This window comes from Ceratotherium simum, chromosome 5 (genome assembly GCF_057802395.1).
Source record: "Ceratotherium simum simum isolate JZ-2026a chromosome 5, ASM5780239v1, whole genome shotgun sequence".
Lineage (NCBI taxonomy): Eukaryota > Metazoa > Chordata > Mammalia > Perissodactyla > Rhinocerotidae > Ceratotherium > Ceratotherium simum.
This window is the reverse complement of record NC_141904.1, coordinates 33,000,784-33,024,317: the sequence shown is the minus strand read 5'-3', so window position 1 is coordinate 33,024,317 and position 23,534 is coordinate 33,000,784. Positions and strand designations below refer to the sequence as shown.

The 23,534-nt window shown below is 35.9% G+C and overlaps 1 protein-coding gene across 4 annotated transcripts in view; it reads right to left on the bottom strand.

The window, feature by feature from the left end:
• Positions 1-23,534, bottom strand: part of ZCWPW2 (zinc finger CW-type and PWWP domain containing 2) — a 151,591-nt gene that overhangs the window by 68,224 nt on the left and 59,833 nt on the right. For all 4 annotated transcript variants that reach the window (XM_004419444.3, XM_087430654.1, XM_087430655.1 and 1 more), the window contains exon 3: positions 18,724-18,883. In XM_004419444.3, the coding sequence (XP_004419501.2) occupies positions 18,724-18,883 (160 nt within the window). The remainder of the gene's footprint in view (positions 1-18,723; positions 18,884-23,534) is intronic.

The window sequence follows — 23,534 nt, the reverse complement described above, 5'->3', positions numbered from 1 at the left end:
AAGCATAACAAAGAAGTAAAGGCTGCAGTATGTTGTCAGAGGTTATAAGTACTTTGTCATAAAGAAAAGGTAAGGCAATAAAGTGGTCAGGGTAACTCTTATTGAAAAGGTGACATTTGAGCAAAGACCAGAAGGAGGTCAGGGAGTTAGATATCCAAGGAAAGAGCACTGCAGGAAGAGAAAAATGCTCTAAGGTGGGAGAATACAAGAATATTTAGGGAGCATCAAAGAATCCAAGATGGCTGACGTTGAATGAGGAAGACTGAGAGTAATAGTGAATGATGTCAGAACATTAACAGGGGCCAGATCATGGAGGTCCTTTCAAGCCATTGTAGAGACTTGGCTTTTACTCTGGGTGAAATGTGAGCCATTGCAGAGTTCTGAGCAGAAGAATAACATTTGATTTGATTTCCTGTTTTAAAACAATCATTCTGGTTGCTTTGACGAGAATAGACTATACAGAGGCAAGTGTAGATGTAGGACAACTGGCTATTGGCAATAATCCAGGCAAGAAATCATGGTGGTGCAGACCAGGGTAGTAGCAGCCACTGTGGTGAAAAGTGGTAGGATTCTGGATACAATTTGAAGGTAGAGCAAAAGAATTTCCTGACCAACTGAAAACTGGTTGTGAGAGAGGGAGAAGATGACGGTAAGGCTTTTGGACTGAGTGAGTAGAAGGATGGAATTTGTTCTCTACTGAGATGGGGAAGGCCGTTAAGGAAGTGAGATTTGAGGAGGAAGATCAAGAGTTCAGAAATGTTGAGTATGAGATGCCTATTATCTCATCAGTGATAGTGAGTAGCAGTTTCGTAAGGGAATTCAGAAGAGAGAACTGAACTGCAGATAAAATTTAGAAATTACACACACACACACACACACACACACAAACAGTATTTAAAGCCAAGAAACTGAATGAGATAACCAAGGGAATGAGGAAATAGATGTATGTATATCCACATACATGATATGTATATACCATTATTTATCTGAAAAATGCCCTAGTGATACATTTAGGTTGTTGCTAATACTATGCATTTTGAAACAATGCTGCAATAAAAATTTTTTTTCCATTTGTCATTTTGCCCATGTGAAAGTGTATTGAAGGATAATTTCCTAGATGTTGAATTACCAGGTTTAATGTATGTATATTTTCAATTTTGGAAGCTATTTTGAAATCACTCTTGAATGAGAAGGTCATAGTTTACAATGCCACAAACAACATGTTTCCTCACACCCTAGAGAACACTTCTGTTACCAAACTTTTAGATCCGTGTCAATATTTTTCAAAGAAAAATGGTATTTCCTTTTTATTATCATTTTCATTTCTTAAATTCAGTAACTATGAGCAATTTTTCACATTTTCTTGAGCTTTATTGAGATATAAGTGACATACAGCATTGTGTAAATTTAAGGAGTACAACATGATGATTTGATACACATATATATTGGGAAATGATTACCACAATAAGGTTAGCTAATACCTCCATCAAACTCACATAATAACCATTTTTTGTGTGTGTGGTGAGAATATTTAAGATCTATTCTCTTAGCAACTTTCAAGTATATAATACAATATTGTTAACGATAGTCATCATGCTGTACATTAGATCCCCAGAATTATTCACCAATTTTTCATATTTTTAAAAGCCATTTATATTTTCTTTTCTATAGAATGACTATTCAAGTACTGTGTTAATATTTATATTGTTTTTTTTCTTATTAATTTGTAAGAGATTTTTATATATTAAAAAAAATGTAGCCCTGGCCGGCCCAGTGGCGCAAGCGGTTAAGTGCGCGTGCTCCGCTGTGGCGGCCCGGGGTTCGCTGGTTCGGATCCCCGGTGCGCACAGATGCACCACTTGGCAAGCCATGCTGTGGCTGCGTCCCATATAAAGTGGAGGAAGATGGGCATGGAGGTTAGCCCAGGGCCAGTCTTCCTCAGCAAAAAAAAAAAAAAAAAAAGAGGAGGATTGGCAGATGTTAGCACAGGGCTGATGTTCCTCACCAAAAAAAAAAAAAAAATGTAGCCCTTTGCTAGAGGTGTTGGAAATATTTTCTCCTGTTTATAGTTTTTTTGTATATATATATATTTTTTTTAATTTTTTGTTTATTGCAGTAACATTGGTTTATAACATTGTATAAATTTCAGGTGTACATCATTATACTTCTATTTCTCCATAGATTACATCATGTTCACCACCCGAATACTAATTACAACCCATCACCACACACATGTGCCGAATTATCCCTTTCGCCCTCCTCCCTCCCCCCTTCCCCTCTGGTAACCACCAATCCAATCTCTGTCTCTATGTGTTTGTTTATTGTTGTTATTATCCACTACTTAATGAAGGAAATCATACGGTATTTGACCTTCTCCCTCTGACTTATTTCACTTTGCATAATACCCTCAATGTCCATCCATGTTGTCACAAATGCCTGGATTTCATTGTTTCTTATGGCTGAGTAGTATTCCATTGTGTATATATACCACATCTTCTTTATCCATTCGTCCCTTGATGGGCACTTAGTATATTTATATTTTCTTTTTTGTTCATTAAATCTTTCATCCTTCTAGAACTAATGTGGAGGTGAGTTGTGAGGTATAGCTTCTACTTCATTTTTTCCCCAAGTAGCTAGCCATTTGTACCCACACAATTTATTAAATACAACTTTTCTTTAATTATTTGAATACAACCTTAACCGCTAACTATATTTCCAAGTACTTTTGAGTCTATTTCTGGATTCTATATTGTTCTATTAAACTGTCAAATCACTGTTAGTATCAAACTGCTTTAACTACTGGAGGTTTACTATAATTTTATATTTTATAGGCCTAATTCCCTCTTCTATGTATAATTTTCCCAGAAATTTTAGAATTAGTTTTTTTTAAGTCCTTTTTTAAAATTGAGATTGCGTTAAAATTAATTAGGGAAAATTGACATGTTTTTATATCAAATCTTTCATACCAAGAAGAGGATTATATCTTTCCATTTTCTTAGGTTTTATTTTCTCTTATTAGCATTTTAAAGTTTTATTGACATAGATCTTGCACATGCTTCTTAAGCTTACTCCAGTGTACTATATATGCTTTGTTGCTATTATAAATGGGAATTTTATCCCTTCATATTTTCAGATTGGTTACCTGTGTACAGTAATTTTATAACTGCTACATAACTGAATTTTCTTATTGTTTATAATAGTTTTTCCATTTGAGTTTCATGGGTTTTCCAAGTAAACAATCATGTGCTAATAATAATCACTTTGCTTTTTCCTTTCCTGTGTGTGCTTTTGCTTCTTTCTTTGGCTAATTATATTAGCCAATTCTACCAAGACAATTAAATAATAGTATTAAACCTACATTCTTTTAAAAAACCAAATTTCCTACATGAACAACCAATTTCTTCTCTAATTAAAATAAAACTTTCAGTTGAGTGAGTTATGTATTTTTCAAGACATGTTGAAGTAATTCACATTTACTTAAATTGAATCCTTCTGCAGAAGCTACTCAAAAAAAATTTGTTTGTAATCACTTTCATAAATTAAGATCTTTGAGACGTTATCATAATCTTTCAACTGGAATCTGCCAAGGAAAGGCTTCTGGATTGACAAGAAAGAAAAAAAGACTCAGCATTTCACCAAACATAATAGATTCACCCCATATACTAATTATCAGGGCAAAGTTTATGAAGGATGAATGAACATCATGCTTGAATGAATTATAGTAATAACATTGTGATTAAGTTCAATTTTAAAGTACTATAGTATTTAATGAGATAAATGTTCGACTTGAAGGTTTACATTTTGGAAAAAAGCTGGCAAAGGAAACAATGATGTTTTGAATAAGCCCCAACTAAGGCAAAAACTTTTTTTTTTTTTAAACAAAAATTATCTTTTAAAGTGATGATAACATTTACATTTACCTTTTTAGTTAGAAGTCAGATAATTAACTTCCGATTTAACAACGAATTGTTCAAAGCCAAATACTATTCAAAACAGGATTGAAGCTCAAGCAGAAAGTAACTGCCATTCAAACCCACCCTTTCAACTGGAATCTAGATGTTTCTTAAGCCTTTACTGAAATCTACAGCAGGTCCTATGACTTTCCTGGTAACTCGCAGCTAATAAAATGTCCTATAGTTACTTATCTAGTCTCCCCAAATTCAAAAACTAAAATATCTACTCCCATGTAAGAGACAAAATTTCAAACTTCATTTCAAGTTAAAGCTTCTGTGCTCCACAAGCTAAGGGCATACTTCAGGCTGCAAGTGGTTCTCCTTTTTCTCTATGTGCTTCTCCTTTTCTCCCTACATCTTCTAGGTCCTCTGAGGTTGAAAGGGTTAGAGGTAGAGAATGGAAAAGAAATTGCAGAGAATGTTTTTATTTGACTGCTATCGTGGCATTCTGGGGTTGGTACTTCCTGGGTCGAAGGGTTTTTTACTGTGGAGTGCTTTGTGGGTTTTTGGAGAACATTTTCTCCCAACTAGGAACAGCTCCCTTGACAGGGGAAAGGTCCTTCTTTTAGCTAGTTCCTTTCAACCCCCACTCCATTACCATTTTTCTGCATCTTTCTGCTTAGATTGCATGGGAGCAGGAAGCTATCTTGGGTGGGGACCCTTCTAAAATTACCCCTGACTCTTTCTTCCATGTTGCATGCATTGCTGCTCCTGAAAACTATGGAATGCTGGCCATTCCCAGTGCTGCTAGCTCTCTTCACTCTACCACCAGACCTGATAATCAGAAACTCTCACTGCAGATTTCTCAGGGGAAGCTGGACACCTGTATGCTGTGTTGCTCAAGCTCCAGAGGACACACATCAAGTTCTCAAAAACCCCTGGTAGTACACATAAGATCCAGGAAAATGACCATCCTTCATTTTCCCCAAGTATAGGGAAAAGGCCCCAGTACACCATCATTTTCTCCAAAGAAATTTCTGTATGTTCAACCTCAAGCCTTTTATATCCTTATGTAAATTGGGCCAAGGGGTGCCGGGCCAGTTTTGTCACATCCTTTTCAGGTCCTGCATACATAGTCTTGTACCTCAGTGTGCAACGTGAAAATCATTATTTTCGTCCTCAGCCTTTGTAGTCCTAAAAGACGTCTTTCACTCAAACCCAGGTATATCTAGTAATTTTAGAACTTTCAAATTATCTTATCTCCCACTCCAAAACAAAACAAAACACAGAACACAGTGTAAATACGATGATTCTTGATAGATATATTCTTCATAGATGAATAAGCATGTAAATGTTTGGAGTAAGGATGAGGTTTGAGACTAAACAGACGGTTAGACAGGGAAAGATAGTACCCTATGTCTGAGAAAATTCCTAGCTGTGTCCAAAATTGAAAAGTTTATAAACTAATATCCTATGTGATCTTGTTTCAAACAGGTGTTATTGACTGACTGAAGGCTTTAATATCATTTTTACATTTCCCAGGGTTTGAGGAGGAAGTTGAACGTCTCTTCTCAGTAATTTTTGACTCACTGAATAAGGTTTGTGCTATCACCACATACTAATGTAAAGTGGCAAATTCAAGGATAAGAATACAGAGGTCGGCTGGTGGTGCAGTGGTTAAGTGCGCACGCTCTGCTGCGGCGGCCTGGGGTTCAGATCCCGGGCGTGCACCGATGCACCACTTGTCAGGCCATGCTGTGGCAACATCCCATATAAAGTGGAGGAAGATGGGCACGGATGTCAGCCCAGGGCCAATCTTCCTCAGCAAAAAGAGGAAGATTGGTGACAGATGTTAGCTCAGGGCTAATCTTCCTCACACACACAAAAAGAATACATATATGTTTGTCTACTCAGTAAAACAGGTGGAGAGAAATCTGTAATCTGGTGGAAATTCATATCTTCTGTTGCTTTGTATTTTAAGACTGCTTCTCCACATAAGAATTAATCAAGATACTATAACCTGGAGTTGTAGCAGGATAAATCTTATTCCTCAATCTTGAATGTGTAAGCAATGTCACATATCCTTATTTTTGCTAAATAAAATAGAATAAGAAAGCCCTTATCCAACAAGAAAGATAAAAAATTTGATCTCAGTCATTTTGGGGCCACTCCTTACTTTCCCTAGGTTCACATAAATTGGAAAGGTATACATGGTGCCTGGAGAGTGAGGAAAGATCATTACTCTTCAACCCATAATGGTTACATGAATAACATCTTTGTTCAAGTCCCTTGAAGTCAGGCAGCCTAACAGCTTCTTTGCCACACCGAGACAAAAGAATCTTTTCAGAGGCCGGGAACCTTGATGACGGGGTTCAACCCCTCTGGGTGTACCACGGTGCTATTCTTCTCTGAGGTACTGCCACTTCCCAGGGCACTGACAGACTTTTGTCCTCTTCCAAGTCTGAGAGAATCTCGTCTCTGCCTCGCTGCTCCTGCCTGTTCCTCTCAGAGACACCGGCCTCTCCGTTCCCAGTCTACCCTTCCCACTCTCAAAGAACTCAGGTCAAGAAGACAGGCAAGCTCTGCCTTTGATCCCCACAACAGAAAACTCCCGAGACATGAGAACACAAGTGGCCTGACTACTTTTTTGGAATAAATGAGAGAGAAAAATATAATCAGAACAAGAATTACTATCAACCAATCATTGGTATTTGGTTGGCTGTAGGGAAGAATTTCCTAGCTAAGCAGCTTTGAATATTAGAATAGATAGGTGGGTAGTCTTTCCTCCCCACACCTGGCACCCTATAACTTCACTCTCCCTATTGCTCTCCCTTAATTTTTTCCCATAGCACTCGTCAACAACTAACACACCGTATCTTTTTTCATTTGTTCACTACATCTTATCCCACTAATTTAAGTCTCATGAGGGCATCTGAATTTTGTCTGTTTTGTTCACTTCAAGAGTTTTGTCTGTTTTGTTCACTAGAAGAGTCACAAATAATAGGAGCTCAGCAAATATTTATTGAGTATTATAACTAGACATTTTTTGTTTATTGTGGCATGGGTAAAACCCAGTCAAGAAATGGGAGATGAAAATGAAAAGCTGCTACATTTTAATCCTGAATTACCTGTGATTACCCCTAGAAAGGTAAAAGAAAAATATATACACATGATGGCTATCTGGCATTACGATATTATGGTGACATTACTTCTAAGATAATATAGAATTTCATTTTTTGTACAGAATTCAGATCTGTAACGAATTTCATGGGCCATATATTTATCCTATGACACTAACAGCATTTTTTCTTGAAAAAGAGTGTATCTAATTTCAAGCACTTTAAATGTTATGTAAAAAATAGTATCCAATTTTCAAATTAAATTAATTCAATCAAATGTTTCTTAATATGATCTATTTGGGGCACAGTAGAGCCTCACTACAATCCTGTGGGTATAATGACAGCATCTACAATCCAAAAGTATCAATTCAAATTTTGACTATATCAATATTAAAGTTAACTGCAAATATAAGTACTTACAGTTTAGGAAACTTATCTTTTAGACACAATGTTGAGCATATATTAAAAATCTGGAAAACCAGAATCATAAGTACTTAGACTACTTTAGTGAGCTTCATAAATTCATTGAAATGACTTCAAATATTGACCATTATTTTAAGTTATTTCTTACATAATATGCCTTTAGAAACGTGGGGATATAAGTCACAGATTTCATAATCTAAAGAAATGCAAAATAATTTTATTTTGGAATGCATCTCCACTAAATGTTTGAGGATCAACACCACCACCTATTATAGAGTACTCTTCCTGGCGATTTATGTCAATTGCTACTATTTATACACTCAAACTTGCAGTGTAGCTCGCTGACTCTACACATGTATCGCCCTGATGCATCGTTCCATTTACTATCATGCCGAAGCCATGGCACTTCTCTGTTGGGCAGATTGTTTTCACTTAAAGCAATTGAGTAGAAAGTTAATCACAAAGATATCTTGTCTTCTTTAAACTGGATTTCTGCAACAGCAACCAGTAATCTAGACAGTAAGAACATTTCCGTTCCTTTGATGCAAACTAGAAGATAGTCACATGACACCCACATGTACCGCACACTCTTTGGCTTCCTAATATCTCCCTCCCCTCTCACCTGTCATCTTTAACATAGGTTCATATAATCTTCATATAATCAACTCTGGATTTTTTAGACAATTTATTCAAATTATTGAACGCTTGAAGCAAATACTGCTTTCAAAAATCTTATTAACTTACTGCTTACTCTAAGTTTCCTATAGACATAAACAGGAATTTTGCTTACTCTAACTCAGCAGGATTTTAAGATTAAAATAACTTATGTCCCCACACCACCAGAAAGTGTGAACCAGTTAAGTTGACAACAAAAAAAGGTTTTAGCCTTTGTTTAGTCTGATTCTTTACATCGATGTCTGACAGATAATACCAAGAACACAGAGTACTAGAAGAGAAATTAGGCAGAAAAGAAAGAATAAGGAAATTTGAGAGTCAAATCTGTACAGTGTGATTCCATTACTTGGCTTCAAATATTGGAAATTACCAATACAGAGACTGAGTACTCTGAGCAATGCTAGGGGTGGGGAGGAGGGGCAGGAAGCCAAGCAGTTAAGATAAAATAGCCCCAATGGACAAATCACAAAAATTACAGGCTACTAGACAGGCTTTTTATTAACCTAAACTTTAGCAAATATTTACTAAGTATTTTGAATATCTAAGCTCTTTTCCTATCAAGACGGAATATACAACTGCTACACGCTATGGTTGGTTTTTTTTTTTAAAAAGGAGCCCCAGTCTGACATTTTAGGCTGGTCTATTATCTGGACTGACATCCTTCAGAAAACAATTTTTATACAACTAATACATCAGTCATTTAGCATGAAGGACCTGAAATCAGATTTTGAGAGAAGGAGAGAGAAAGAAAGTAAGAGGGCTCCAGCTGTCACAGCAGGAGAAAATACAGCCACCACCAAAGAGAGAAACTATCTGAAGGGACAGGGGAGTCTAACATCCCAATTTTGCTGAAGATTTGCCTGGCTTCTTTAGCACCACAAACCCATAAACACATTCAGATATTCTACAAAATAAACACACTAAAAACAGTAAAAATTTTCATAAATATCTTCCTTAGCTAATTCCAGTAAACATTGAAAATAAATATTATGGGGAGATAATCTGCTACATAGTAGTTCTTGAGATTCACTGAGAAGATATATAGATTCTCAGAACACTCCCCAGTATGTAAGTTCAGGAATATATATTTTTAAAGAGCTCTATGGGAGAAAGTGACGATGAACAAGTCTGGTAACCAATACTAGAGGAAAACAAAAAAACAAAACAAACTCTGGCATCAGGATACCAATGTTTGTATTAATAATACCAATTACTGCTCAGGTTATAAGGGAATGAAATAAATATTAGGTTTTAATAACAGTCATGAAGAGGTCTTAAATCTATGGCTAGGAACCAATGCACTAAATGTGAAGAAGAGAGCTTTCATATCTTTGTCCAACTTTGAAAAGCCCTTGTTAAAGGTTAAGTTAATTAATCAAGTTGGCTGAATTAATGATAGGAGATCAATAAGAGGGACTTTGTGATTTTCCAGTTTATAGATGATAGCTTATTATGAATTTGGTATGCTTATGAAGATTAGAAGCAGATGGTCCAATGTAAATTTCAAGCAGGTTGACATATAATGTAAAAACCTGGAGTTTGTAATAAGAAGGCCTGGGCTTGCCCCCAGTTCTGCCACTGTGTGACCTTGGACAAGTCACTTAACCTGAGCCTCAACTTTCTTAACAATGAATGAAGATCATATGAGATATATATGTAAACAGTACTTTAAAATGTGGAGCATTTTTCAAATGTTAGTTATCAATGTCATAAACGATCAGAATATAAACACTTTTTCATTTAGTCTCTGCAGCCCAATAAAATGAGATAGGTACTCTATTCACAACAGGGAAGAGGTGACTGAATACATATTTTATTTCCATAGCAGTTGTATTACTAAAGAGTCCATTATTTTTTTTAATTTACTAATTTACCCAATGCTTATATAGTACTAAGTGTTGGGTACAGTCTTCAGCACTTCACAAACAAGTCATTTTAACTTCCTAATAAGCTTATGAAGTAGGCTCTACTATTATCCTCATTTCACAGATGAGGAAACTGAAGCACTGAGTTTAGAACTCACCCAAGTTCATATAGCTAGTAAGTGACAGAGGTGGAATTCATACACAGGCAATCTAGCTCCAGAATTCGTGGGCTCAATCACTATAAAATATTTTACTAAAAGGCAATTCTGTTGCACAAATCTCAAAGATGGTTTTATGAACAGCTCATAGCTCATATCATAAGAAATAAATTGTGTTGAAAATTATAGGAAACTGCCATCTGGCATTTTCTGCATCAGGTCATATTTATATCACTTAGGAAAATTTTTTCCTAGGATTATTCATCAGTAGTTAAAAACCGAAATCACTACTGAATTAAATGGTAAATATATTTTATCAATTTTTTTAAAAGAATCAAAAACAAATTTATTTACTGTATACAGTTTTTTACATATTCTGATTTCAAGTTGTAGAATTTTTACTTTGCAAAACTGAACATATCATTAAGTTTGTAGCAAGAAAGCAGTTGTAAACATTGCTATGTAAAATGATAGTGAAATATTAGTAACATATTGTTGAAATAAAGCACAGAAAACAAATGAGCACTGAGTCAACAGATAATTTTTAAGGCCTGTGCTTATCTAAAGTGCTGCTGTCTACCCTTGCTCTAGCCACGCTGCCTGCTATACCTGGGGACATTAAATAGAACTGGGAGAATGGTTTTAAATCAGCCACGAAAATAAGAATGTGCTCATTTGCCCTGAGCCTTTAAAAAGTCAGGATTGGCCCAAAGGATTTTAAGCAACAGTACGAAGGGATATCAAGACCTGAACCTAAAACAAAGTTAACATACTTAGCTTGTTTCTACTCCACATTTGCTTGTTTTTTATGAAATATCCGTTAATGGGAAAACAATGGTTGTATTTATTTCAGACAGATGCTCGGATTCTGTTTAATGATAGAATCATAAGAACAGGTGGCAGATCTAGGAGAAGAGGATGGTTAAATATGTGATGCAGAATCAGTACATATTCTGTGAACCAAACAAAATGGTAAGGAAGTAGTAATTCTGAAATTTATTTTCAGTTAGTTTAATCACCATTATTTAGGGTTTAGGGATATGTTCTGCCTGAGTCATGGACTGGTCCTGGCCCTTGGCTAGAAAATACTTCAAAACAAAACAAAACAAAACAAAAAAATGGTGGAGGAATTAAAGAAAAGAAAACGGAAAAGAAGTTAATATATCAATTGTAGACTTTCAGTTATATGATTATGAGTTTTGGACTTCACCATTCTCTAATGGAAGAATGTACCGAAAAGTTACTCTACAACTATTTATTAATTTAAGAGCCCCAACATAAAAGACTCATTATAAGGCAGCCTTATTCATAAGGGGTATGACTCTGAAGGCAATTTAGTGAGCCTTGTATTTTGGCTGACTCTGGTTTCTTTAACAGAAAATAAGTATTTCCAGAAAATTGAGAAAGCTATATATTGGAATTTCTTAGAAAAGATTATTGCTGTTTCACTGAAGAGTCAATATGAGAAATCTAGTTGATACTTAATATATTTTTCAGGCATTTGATGATGGGAAAGGTAGCCACCTGTTCCATCCTTTATAAACTGAGTAAAATTGGTCATATTATTTGTATTTGGACTTTTAACTTCAGTACAAGTTCACAGCTATCTAAATTCATAAGAGATGAAGTTGGGAGATGACAGAAGCAAATTCAAGAATTTATTTGGAGCAGCAAAGTCAGCATACATAAATATGAGTGAATTCAAAAAAGCAGAATAGAGATAGGGAAAGAAACCGGTTTCATTCAGTTGCAAAGAACATGAAAGATAATATTTCCTATTCTCCTTCCAAATTCCATCAAATAAGTCCAAAGTATTCTTGAGGCATTGCTGATACTGGGTACTATTCATTCACCAAGGAGTCAGATTAAGAAGGCTCTAACTTATCTCCTGCTTTCAATAGTTCTTAGGCACTTCTGTTTACACTAAACTAGAAAACCACTGCAGCAATGGTCTCTTTCAGTCATGTACTGAAGAATCAAAGGATAAGATGATCAATTAGCTCTATTTCCCTGAATTTCTGGGAGCATCATATTGGTTGATTAAAAAAAACACTAAAATCATGTAATTTTTCACACATGATCTTAGTCAAAAGAAAAGATATCATTCTCTACCTTACTGTTCTTAGTATCTTTTTTGGTATTCCCTCCTGCAGATGCAGGTTTCTAGGGAGAGGAAATAAATAATTTAACTATTTATTTCACCTGTACTTCCAATGAATAACATCAACTAACGTTTATCAAGAGCCTACCATATGACAAGCACTATGCTAAATGCTTTATATGCATTATCTCAGTTAATCCCTCCAATAACTTTATGAGGCAGATACTATTATAACCTCCATTTTAAAATGAGGCATGTGGGATTTGTAAAGAGCAAGTGACTTGCCTGAGGTAAACCGTCTAGTAAGTAGCACAGCCAACCTTCAAACCCAGAAAGCCTGGCTGTAGAGCCTGCCTTTTTAGCCACTATGACAACTTTATTCTTTTCCTAATATACATTATTAAAAAAGTTTTCTTGACAGATTATTCGCAAATAGGTCACAGTTACAGAAACATGTTCTAATTCCCTTAACCTTTCTCCAGGCCAAAAACTAAAGGATGTTTAGAAAACAAGCAAACAAAAAGTCTTAACCCAATAATAACAAAATTACAGCAAATTTTATATCAAATATGGAATTCATATAATAAAAATTTACTGAGAGTTTGGTAGCTATTCAGATTATTTGCCAGTAGAAACAAGATGTCTGTGTATATATAAATATATTTTTTTGCAAATGTAAGTTTTCCACAGACCTGGCTCAATAGATTTGTATCCAGTTTCACCCCATTACTCTAAGAGCAAAATGCTGCTTGATGATCTAGTAATAAACTAATTTGCTAATCCTTATTACTGACTACATTCTTAAAATTTGGATCCTAATGAAATTTAGAAGCAAAACATTTGCTCAAATAGATGTTAATCCAGATGCACTTGTCAAATGACTACTGCAAATGTAATTTGAAAATATCAAGAGTTCCGCTTGGTCACTAGCCCTCCAAAGGGGAACATCAACAGGCAAATAAAGAGCAAGTCTACCAGAGATTGCCATCATTTAACATGTACATTAGAATTAAAAGGTGAAAAATCTCCTTATTTTGTAGGTGCAACTGTGGGAAAACATTCAACAACAAATTAGACCACTGCTTCTGTATAAGTAAACTGGCATAGTATATAAAGAGAAAAGAATCTAGACTTTGGAGACAGACATCTTGATTCTAATCATTGCCCTATCACTTAGTAGCTGATTTACCTTGGGGGCTACACATGTAGCCTGAATCTCAGTTTTTTCCATATGTCAAATAGTAATGATGCCTATCTTCATGGGTTGCTGTGAGACTTTAAATATTGTATGAAAAGGATCCACTCAACATATGATTGGTATTTGTGGGCTCTTTTAGTTACTTGAGTCATCATAGTATATGTTGACATCAGAGCCTTTGTGGGAAGATATTTACTAGACCAAATTTATATTGAATGTATCAATCACCAGTTTGTAATTGCTACTCATATGTTTATCATTATATAGAAAATAAATCAACTTATTTGATAAATTACTATAGGATAACAAGTTGTATTATTTCTAGTTACAGACTGGAGAAATTAGAGTAATCTGATTTCAGTCATTTGGCCATATTCTGAAGAGTACTGAAATTTCAGGAACAGTCCTTCTAAAGACACAGGTTATAAAGAATTGTGACATCCTCTCTGCTATCATTAGAGTATCTGTTAGAATAATACCAGGGGCTTAACACAAGGTTTAAATCTTCTTCATATTGTGTATCTATTATCTGTTGGTGGCCTTTGCTAAGAGTAGTCACTCAGGGATCCAGGCTGAGAGAGTGGCAAACCAACATGTCAAACATTATCAGTTACAGTGCCACAAGGAAAGAGAGAACTCTGGAGGATGCTGCACTGGACACTGTTTTGTGCTCAAAGAGGTGACATTCATCACTTTCATTCACAACTCACTGGCCCTACCCCACCACAAGAGTAACAAATGTGCAATTCTACTTCATAACAGGAAGGCAGAGACCTGGAAAATTTTGGTGAACAGTACTAAGGGCTTCCTCAACTAGGAAGCAGAATTCTAGGAATTGCAGAGCTCAAGTTTAGCAATACAGCATTGCTTCCTTTTCACCTCCCTGGAAAATACAGGTAACTCCATAACACAATGGGTAAATACCCAAATGACATCTATTACCCAAAGAAATGGCTGCACATCTACAGGTCTATTGCACATACAGTAGCAAGCAGACTACTAAAATATATAGCCCAAAAAATCCATTCACATCATGGATAAAAAAAAAATCTAAATTTTACCATAGAAGCATCTTAGTATCAGGGGTGAACTACCTACTTTTTCTTGGCAATATAAAGAATTAGAGAAGTGTAGGCCAAGCCATCATTGGTTGAAGCACATAATTTATGTCCAAGAAAAATTACAATGACTCTATATAACCTATAAAATAGATGATCAACTTAAATATATTATAAATATTAAGTCCAAATTATCAGCTTTATCAGCAATATTTATAAATTATGTATAATGTTGAATGACAAGAATGACCTTAAAGCAGTGTTCAATGAAACTGATTACCATTGGGTTAGAAATGTTAACCTATGGCAGTAAGCATAATTTCCAGGCAAATGAAAGTGAAAGACTAACAAAAGAAGTAGAAGAAAGGTAACAGGAAACAGTAAGCCATGACCAAAGTTATATTACTACACTAGTAGAGATAAAACCAACAAAACTCTGATGCCTCAAGTTGAGAAAACTTTGGTGGTTCTCTCTCTCTGCGCTGCACATTAGATTCACCTGAGAAACTTAAAAATGCTGAGGCCTGGCCCTACTTCAAGAGATTCTGATTTAATTAATCCAGTAGAGTGGAGCCCAGGCATTGCTGTGTCTTTGTTGCTATTATTGTTTTGTAAGGTTTTCTAATGCACAGCGAGACTTAAGAAATGCTACACTAAGTCATGTAGTCCATCAAGGTAAAAACCAAACTTGCAAATGTTCTGCAGATATGTACCTACTAAATATACAGGAAACAATATTTGTGCTAATGGGGAAAGAACTGAATGCCATACATCAACTTTTAAAAATAGCCATCTAGTACATGTGCATGTCTACATTCTCTGAGTGATTACCAGAGTGATATGTATTTTGAACATATACTTCTAAGAGAACCAAAGTTTCTTTAAAAGGAAGGGGGAATTTCAGCTATTTTTACAGCTACTGATTTTATAGTAAATGAAAAAATAAAATGTATGAATGAACTAATATAAATTGCAAATATGCAATCTAAATATTGCCTTCAACTTTTTTCTAAAGTATATTCCAGGGTATCAATGAGTAATTTTATATATTGGGGAAAACCCTATCATCTGTATGAATAGACAGTGACAGAGTTCTATTGTACTTTCAACAATAAAATTAATGTCAGTGGTCCCATAAACATATCAACCAGGGGGAATTGACTATTAAAAAAAAAAAAACTAGGGGCCAGCCAGGTAGCAAAAGCACTTGAGCGTGCGCGCTCCGCTTTGGCAGCCTGGGGTTCGCAGGTTCGGATCCCAGGCGTGCACTGACGCACTGCTTGTCAAGCCATGTGGTGGTGGCATCCCATATAAAGTAAAGGAAGATGGGCACGGATGTTAGCTCAGGGCCAATCTTCCTCAGGAAAAAAAAAAAAACTAGACAAACATGAACTAAAAGAGAAGAGTTAAAATTTTTATAATCTAAAACTAAAAAATATTTCATTTTCTCATAAGTGCATATAATGTCTTTCTAGCAGAGCTTATTTCTATCCCACCTTAACATATACACTGCAAAATATATATAGTCCATATTCAATGAAAACTCTGAAATAGTATTTAATCACTTGTTAAACTAAGCTTACACAAATTAGGAGAAAATGATATTGAAATAATGTATAAAGTAAGATTTATAATCAGCTTAAGCCAGTGAGAGTTGTATATGCCTATCATTCTTTGTCTACTTTTAGAAAAAGGGATCAGATAACTTGTGCAATACACATTCCTCCTCCACCTCATCTAGAAAACTCTTTAAGAAAGTCTATGTTGTCTACTATACGTTATTTTTTGTGTATGTGACCTTTTATTATGAGAGCAGGGGTGTGAATTTAATATCTGGATCAATGTGGTACAATGTAAAGTCAGCATTTGAGGATGTAGGAGCTCCAGTGCAGAGAGGACCATAAAAGATCATATCCCTTTGAAGTCTAGGCAATAGAACTGCAGGTTGGAGTCAATACTATCTCCATCTCCTGGTGACAGGAAAATCTCAGCTATCCCTGGGTAATACATAGTTTGAAATTATTCATTTTCAATCAATTTCTCATATGTATCATTTTGACCAATTTTCTACCTTGGTTGTCAGTATTTCCTGAGTTGACTTCCTTGCTTTCTGTTTCTTGAGTAGATTGGGGTAATGAGGCTTCAATCATCTGTGAGTCTCCCCTTCCTGGCAAACAGAGATCCTTCCATAGCCAGGAGTGGAGAATCAGAGCACAGCAGGACAGTCTGGCATGTACCAGCTGAATTTGAGGTAAAGGGGAACTAAAATTTCAGCCTTACAAGAAGAGACCCACAGAAGAGGGTACCCCGATTATATCAGCTCCAAGGGAACAGTCAAGAAAAAGACATAGACAAGAAGAAAAGAGTAAGAGACAAGAGCAGAGCCTGTAGATAGGTACCCTGAATGATGGTTGAGGCTCTAGGAGCCTCCCTAGAGCCTGTGGGCATCCAGTGGGTTATCCACCCAGAGCACATAGCCAGCTGGGGGGAGTCGGGGAACGAAGAGTGGAAACAAACACTTTATTTTTTTCTGCTCTCATCCTTGCATTGGGGGCCTGCTTAATTTAAGCAGCTCTGAATTCCTGGTCCTTGCCAGAATTCCTAAGTTTGCTTTACTGCTTTCAGAAGGCTGAAAAGTTATGGCTCCTGATTCTTGAGTTTGGCTTTGTTTTGCACCAGATTTTTTCCTTGTCTCAGGGATTAATGGTATGTTTACTGGAATCAGATTACTCAAATTAATCCTGACAGAACTCAAATCCTGAGAGTAATACTAGTTCAGACAATTTAAAAATATACTTTGATTTTTTACTTATATTTAAATATAATTTCTTAAGAATGCTCTGCTCTTCACCACATTGTCAAATATCTAAAATTCTAAGGTCTGCTTCATGAGAAGCTAGGAGGTTTCCCCATCCTTTAGAAAAGGGGAGGGAGGCACAGAAGGGAGACTACTCCTTCCTGTCTTGTGTTGTTGCTAGCAGAAGTGCCTGGGAACATGTCCAAAATGTCAGAGCAGAGAGGGTGCCTCACATTCAGATGACTGGCTCGCAACTACCATGAAATTACTGTAAGTAAAGTTATTCCATACTTAAATATTTTTACTAAAACAGCCTTCCCTTCCAGCTGCTTTCAAGCTGAATGGACCAAAGATACTGTTTATGGCAAAGATACAGTAAAAGCCCATTTTAAACTATCTCATATTTCCACAGATTTAGTTATACTGTGGATTAAATGGCATGCCTCAAATGTACACACACTGATATGTATATTTGAATATATATCTTTCTCACTATAGAAAACCATACAAATTGAGTCAAAAGCATCCACATTTCTGACATCTACCTTTTAATCAGATTTCTAATGAAAACATCATTTGCAAATGAAAAGTTTCAATACTAGAATATAAACACAGATAACTGAATTGATTTACAACAATTAAACCATACTCATGGAAATAGGTCCTGTTCACCTATTCTCATCAACCTGAGAGTTCAGTCTGTTCATTAATTGTAGTGTGTGATTTAAAGCTTAAAAGGAGTCAAAAAGATACTGAAGGAGTTAACATAATGAAATATTCCGTTTGAAATTGAAAATTTGTTGCATTCCATAATTAATTTTCCCTGTGAGCTATAGCTACAACTTAGTCTTCTCAAGAGAATTAAAAAATTACCAAATGATAATCTTAAAATGGTTCCAAAAGGCAAGTATATAAAGTCCTCAGTTGATTTACATTAGAAAAATAAAATCTAAAACTACCTGTCAGCTATTTTTATATCCACACTTCCTTTGAAAAAACTGCCTTAAAAATATAAATATTTGAGGGGCTGGCCCAGTGACGTAGTGGTTAAGTTCACGCGCTCCACTTCAGCAGCCTGGGATTCACAGGTTCAGATCCCGGGCACTGACATATGCACTGCTTATCAAACCATGCTGTGGCAGGCATCCCACATATGAAATAGAGGAAGATGGGCATGGATGTTAGCCCAGGGCCAATCTTCCTCAGCAAAAAGAGGAGGATCAGCAACAGATGTTAGCTCAGGGCTAATCTTTCTCACCAAAAAAACCCCGATAATAATAATAAAAATATTTGAGTTTAAACAAATAGTATATACTACTTTGTTTATATAAATATAAATATAAAAGTAATTATATATCTTTTAGGATCTGAGACAAAACTGGCCATAATTTAAAACAAGTGCAAGAGGAATAAAGTTTTGATGTTATTGTACCTACCTTTAATGTGATACTGTAATGTCCAACAAATGTCGCATCTATCCATGATCTTGAATGGGGATCACCCAGGAATTCTATGTGATACTGTTCAACATTTCCATCCAGGTCATAGGTCACGTATTTCCCTTTAAAAGGATCAGGGCAAAGTATCCCTGGCCAACTTTCAAAAGAAAATATTTTTAATTATTTTGATGCTTTAAAAAAGACAGACATCGATACATCTGTCACAATCATTTGTCATACTTTCTCCTTTGAATTTCAATAACTTTTTCACAAAACTTAAACATATTCATACTTGTATCTTTTAAAAGTAGGCTATTCATCTGATACATGTAATCAGTTGCATCTTTGTAGACAGAGAAAGCTTTAAAATAGTCACATATTTAACTATACATAAGATATAAGGAGAAAGAATTATAAGACAAAAGAATGATCTCCAGGGTCTTTAAGAGACATTTAGGCACTGCTAATAAGAAAGACAAGAGAAAAAAGATTCATCAGATTCATGGCAGGGTTGAATCAACTCTAACCAATCAGAGGGTTTAATTACTAAAATGTTAACCTGCTGACAAGGCTTCTGACGGGGTAGGAGAGCTGGCTTCTGACGGGGTAGGAGAACTGGCATTTCCTGAGCTAGGGCTGTCAAAGGAGGACTGGTAGCTCAAGCTCAGGCTATTATAACACTGGAGATAATAACTACTGTGGGAAAAGCAGGAATAGAGCTCAGCAGTTCTACAGTGTCCCTTTTTCCCCCTACCTGCTCCACTGGCAGGTGACCAAATTGCTAAAAATCCTCAGTCCTGGGCTGGCCTGATGGCGCAAGTGGTTAAGTGCGGGCGCTCCGCTGTGGTGGCCCGGGGTTCGCCGGTTCAGATCCTGGGCACACACCGATGCACCGCTTGTCAGGCCATACTGTGGTGTCGTCCCATATAAAGTGGAGGAAGATGGGCATGGTTGTTAGCCCAGGGCCAGTCTTCCTCAGCAAACGAGGAGGATTGGCAGATGTTAGCTCAGGGCTGATCTTCCTCACAAAAAAAAAAAAAAAAATCCTCAGTCCTGGAAATAAAATTTATCCTTTACTAAAAATAAATCTTTAGGGTTGCGTTCTTTCATGACATAAACTTCTAGAAATTCCTTGGTATGCTTCATTTTTCCCTTTTGCAAAACGTACTATATACATCAACTAAGTTTTAACTATTTTACCACTCTTTCTTCACTCTAACCTACTGTTCAGAGAATAAAGCAGGAAGGGAAGGGAGCAAAGAAGTCAGAAAGCTGTGACTAAGGAACATACAGTAGAAATGTGACTGAATTTTATAGATCAAGATCCAAAATAGGCATATGTAATATACCCAAACATTAAAAAATCAGTACAACTGTCAAGTTCTACTTCAGTTTGCCGCACTGCAGAGTGAAAAAGATAGTGACCTTCAAATCAGAGACTCAGGCTTTAGTTCTGCCTTCTACCAGAGAAGAGGCCTCAAGCAGGTAACTAGGCCTCACCGTAACTCTATTTCCTCACTGTGCTGTTAAAAAGTTCAAACAAACATGTGCTTTCCACATTTTTGTTTTTTAGCAAGTTAAAATATTGTAAAGTGCCATCATTATGGACTGAATTGTTTCCCCCGCCAAATTCATGTTTTGAAGTCCTAACCCCCACTACCTTAGAATGTGACTGTATTTGGACACAGAATCTTTACAGAAGTAACTAAGTTAAAAGGTGGGCCCTAATCCAATACGATTGGTTTCCTCATAAAAAGAGAAGATTAGGAGACAGACATGCACAGAGGGAAGACCATGTGAAGACACAAGGAGAGAGACCCATCTACAAGCCAAGGAGAGAGCCTCAGAAGAAATCAACCCTGCTGACACCTTGGTCTCAGACTTATAGCCTACAGAATTATAAGAAAATAAATTTCTGTTATTTTCAAGCCACCCAGTCTATGATACTTTGTTATGGCAGCCCTAGAAAACTGATAAAACCACATACAGATAAAATAATTGGTACAATTGAGAAGTAAAAAGAATGATACAAAAACACTTTTTGCCTCATTTAGATAATTATTTAGAAACTAGATAAATTAGATATTTAGATAATTTTAAAACCTAAAGGAAGCATATAAATCATGCTGTAAAGAATCTGAAATCACAAAAATATAAAATCCATAAATTGCTTAGATTTGAGGACTATAGATTGTTGATCTTCTACTAAATTATTAATTGATATTAAATTATAATGTCATAAATATAGAAATGTATCTACCATAACCAACCACAAAAAAAGTTTTCACAGATACAAATAACACAATGTAAACTAATAAAAATATTTCATGCTTAGTATTATTAATGTAAAAAATTGATTCCAGGAAGTTGATGAGTCCCAAGTACAGCTGCCAGGAAGTGACGACTTTGGTGCACCAGTCACCAGGGATGGTGGAGTATGAAAATGGAGCAGGTGCCCAGCTGCTCCCTGGATGCTGAGCAGAGTCCTATGGCTCTTGGGCCTCTCTGAGTTAGGGGAAGGCGAGGTGGAAGGCTGCCTGGCAGCCCTGGATCACGGAAGAGGAAGGGCTAGGAGATCACAAATTGAGTCAGACTCTGGAACCCAAAGAAGCCTACTGCTTTGGAAGACTTGGAAATGATAATGGAAAGTCAAGGGGAAGTTCAGGAACTAAATGAAGAAGACTTCCTGGTTATTATCAGGTTCAGAGAACAATATTTTATTGCTGTTTGGTGACTCTTATTGGGCTGTGCTTAAGAGTAAAACTTAAGTGGAGTTTATCTTTTAAGCCTACATTGGAAATCTACATTTCTGAAGGAACCCACTGAAAAGAAGACTTCAATAGGCAGATAAACGACTAACTGAGTAGCAGGTGCAATGGAGACCCCCAACATCGGAAATCAGGGAACAAGTGAGTCCCTCAACTTGTAACAGCTATTTTAAAAGCAACCAAACTGTGACTGTTACATTAACATATTTGTTTAAACTGTTTGTGAAATACAAGGGGCTCACGTTTAATACTATGTTATTTGCATCTTACCTCAATTTTAAAAAGGATTACTGCCAACCAATATCAAATTATATTTAGCACCTACTCCACTCAGTGGAAAAGTGTCTCAGGATTTCTAACACTTAAAACATGAAAGAAAGAATATTTTGCCTTTATGTGTACAATGAGCTGCTACTTTTCTGACACAAATTCTGATATAACTACTTTTTACATCAAACCTTTTGGGCCCAAGAGTATTCAATTTAAATTATTACTCTATAAAATATAAATAAAAATAGATATGATTCCTAAAAAGAATTAGATGCCAATAAAAGAAAAAAAGCTTCTGTTCATTATTTAAAACATGTTATATTATAGAAAATATTGCATGCTGATTCAAAGATGAATTATAAAAAGTATTATCAAATGTCCAAATAACTAGGGCACTTGAGTATTTCTTCAGGCAGTGCAAAGGAATTGTCTGACTCCTAGTCTGTATATCTCGGCTAAAACGGGATGTACCAAACTGCAGGAAAAGCTGAACACAGGCAATAGATGCAGAAAACATGATTACTTCTCTCCAACTGCTATATCTATCATCTTCTGTGACGTGCTGTGATTGAGGAAAGCTGATGTCCATTTTTTGCCCTCACCCTGACTTCAATTTGAGTTCCAAAACTGTCAATGATGATAGCACATTGAGCATTTCTACTTCTCAATTTTTCACTTTCATATTGATGAGAAATCCTGAAGGGTGGTTTGGAGTCTTAAAGGTGGAGAGTAAGAATAGGCAATCCAATGGAGGGGTATCAGAATTACAGAGAAAGTGTATGATCAATTTTAGAATCCATGAGTGGTGGGAGGTAAAATGTACAAATACAACAAGGTCAAATAAATCCCAGGTGTTGGAATCCACTTGGGGAAAGGGGAAATTTTGGTAGGACAAGTAACTTCCAGGGAAGTGCAAAGGTATCATAAAGAAACTGATGTCTTATACACTTCTTATCCAGTGGGAGGAATGATCTTTAATAAGATAGCTATTGCCTTCAATAGAAGTTGAAGCTTAAGCGTGATTTCAGTTATCACGTATTTATACCCAATGAGAAGTACATGACTGTTATTTTCCAAACTATGGTTTGGATGTTCAAGAGAGAGTACATTTTAATTGGACCTCATTCCTAATCTGTGGGAAACAAAATGAATGAGTGGAATCATCCCTAACTGCATGTTATATTTGCCAAGAAATCTTTGGGCTATACCTAACTGCAGGGTCTGATGGGAAGAGGAAATTTCCCATCTACACACATACATATTATATTAATCCATAGGCAAAAGAATGCAATGAAGAAGTAATCAAATAATATTTTATAATACTGAAAGGATCTAGTAGAAATCTCAATTTATAAATTTATGTACTATATCTAAAAAGTATCACTGGATTGGTTTGATAATTTAAAGGCATATTTTATTACTAAACTTTGAACTATAGTACATTAGAATGCAAATATATTTTCTATAAATTAATTTTCATATTTATGAGAAAGCTTTGTAAAACATCTGTGTAAATATGCCCAACTATTTCCCTAAATAGAGCCTAGTTTCTGATTGACAATGTATCTTCCTATACTAAGTGAGATAAGCACCATTATTTTTCACTTTTTACCTCTGTGCTCTTTCTAACTGAATACAATGCTATTTGATCAATTTTTAAAAATCAAAGCTGCTTAAACATTACGGAGATAGTTTTTCTCTTCCTAGTACATCGCAGATATCCCCACCGCCAAGCACACATAGGCATAACTCAAAGGCAAGAGGCTGCAT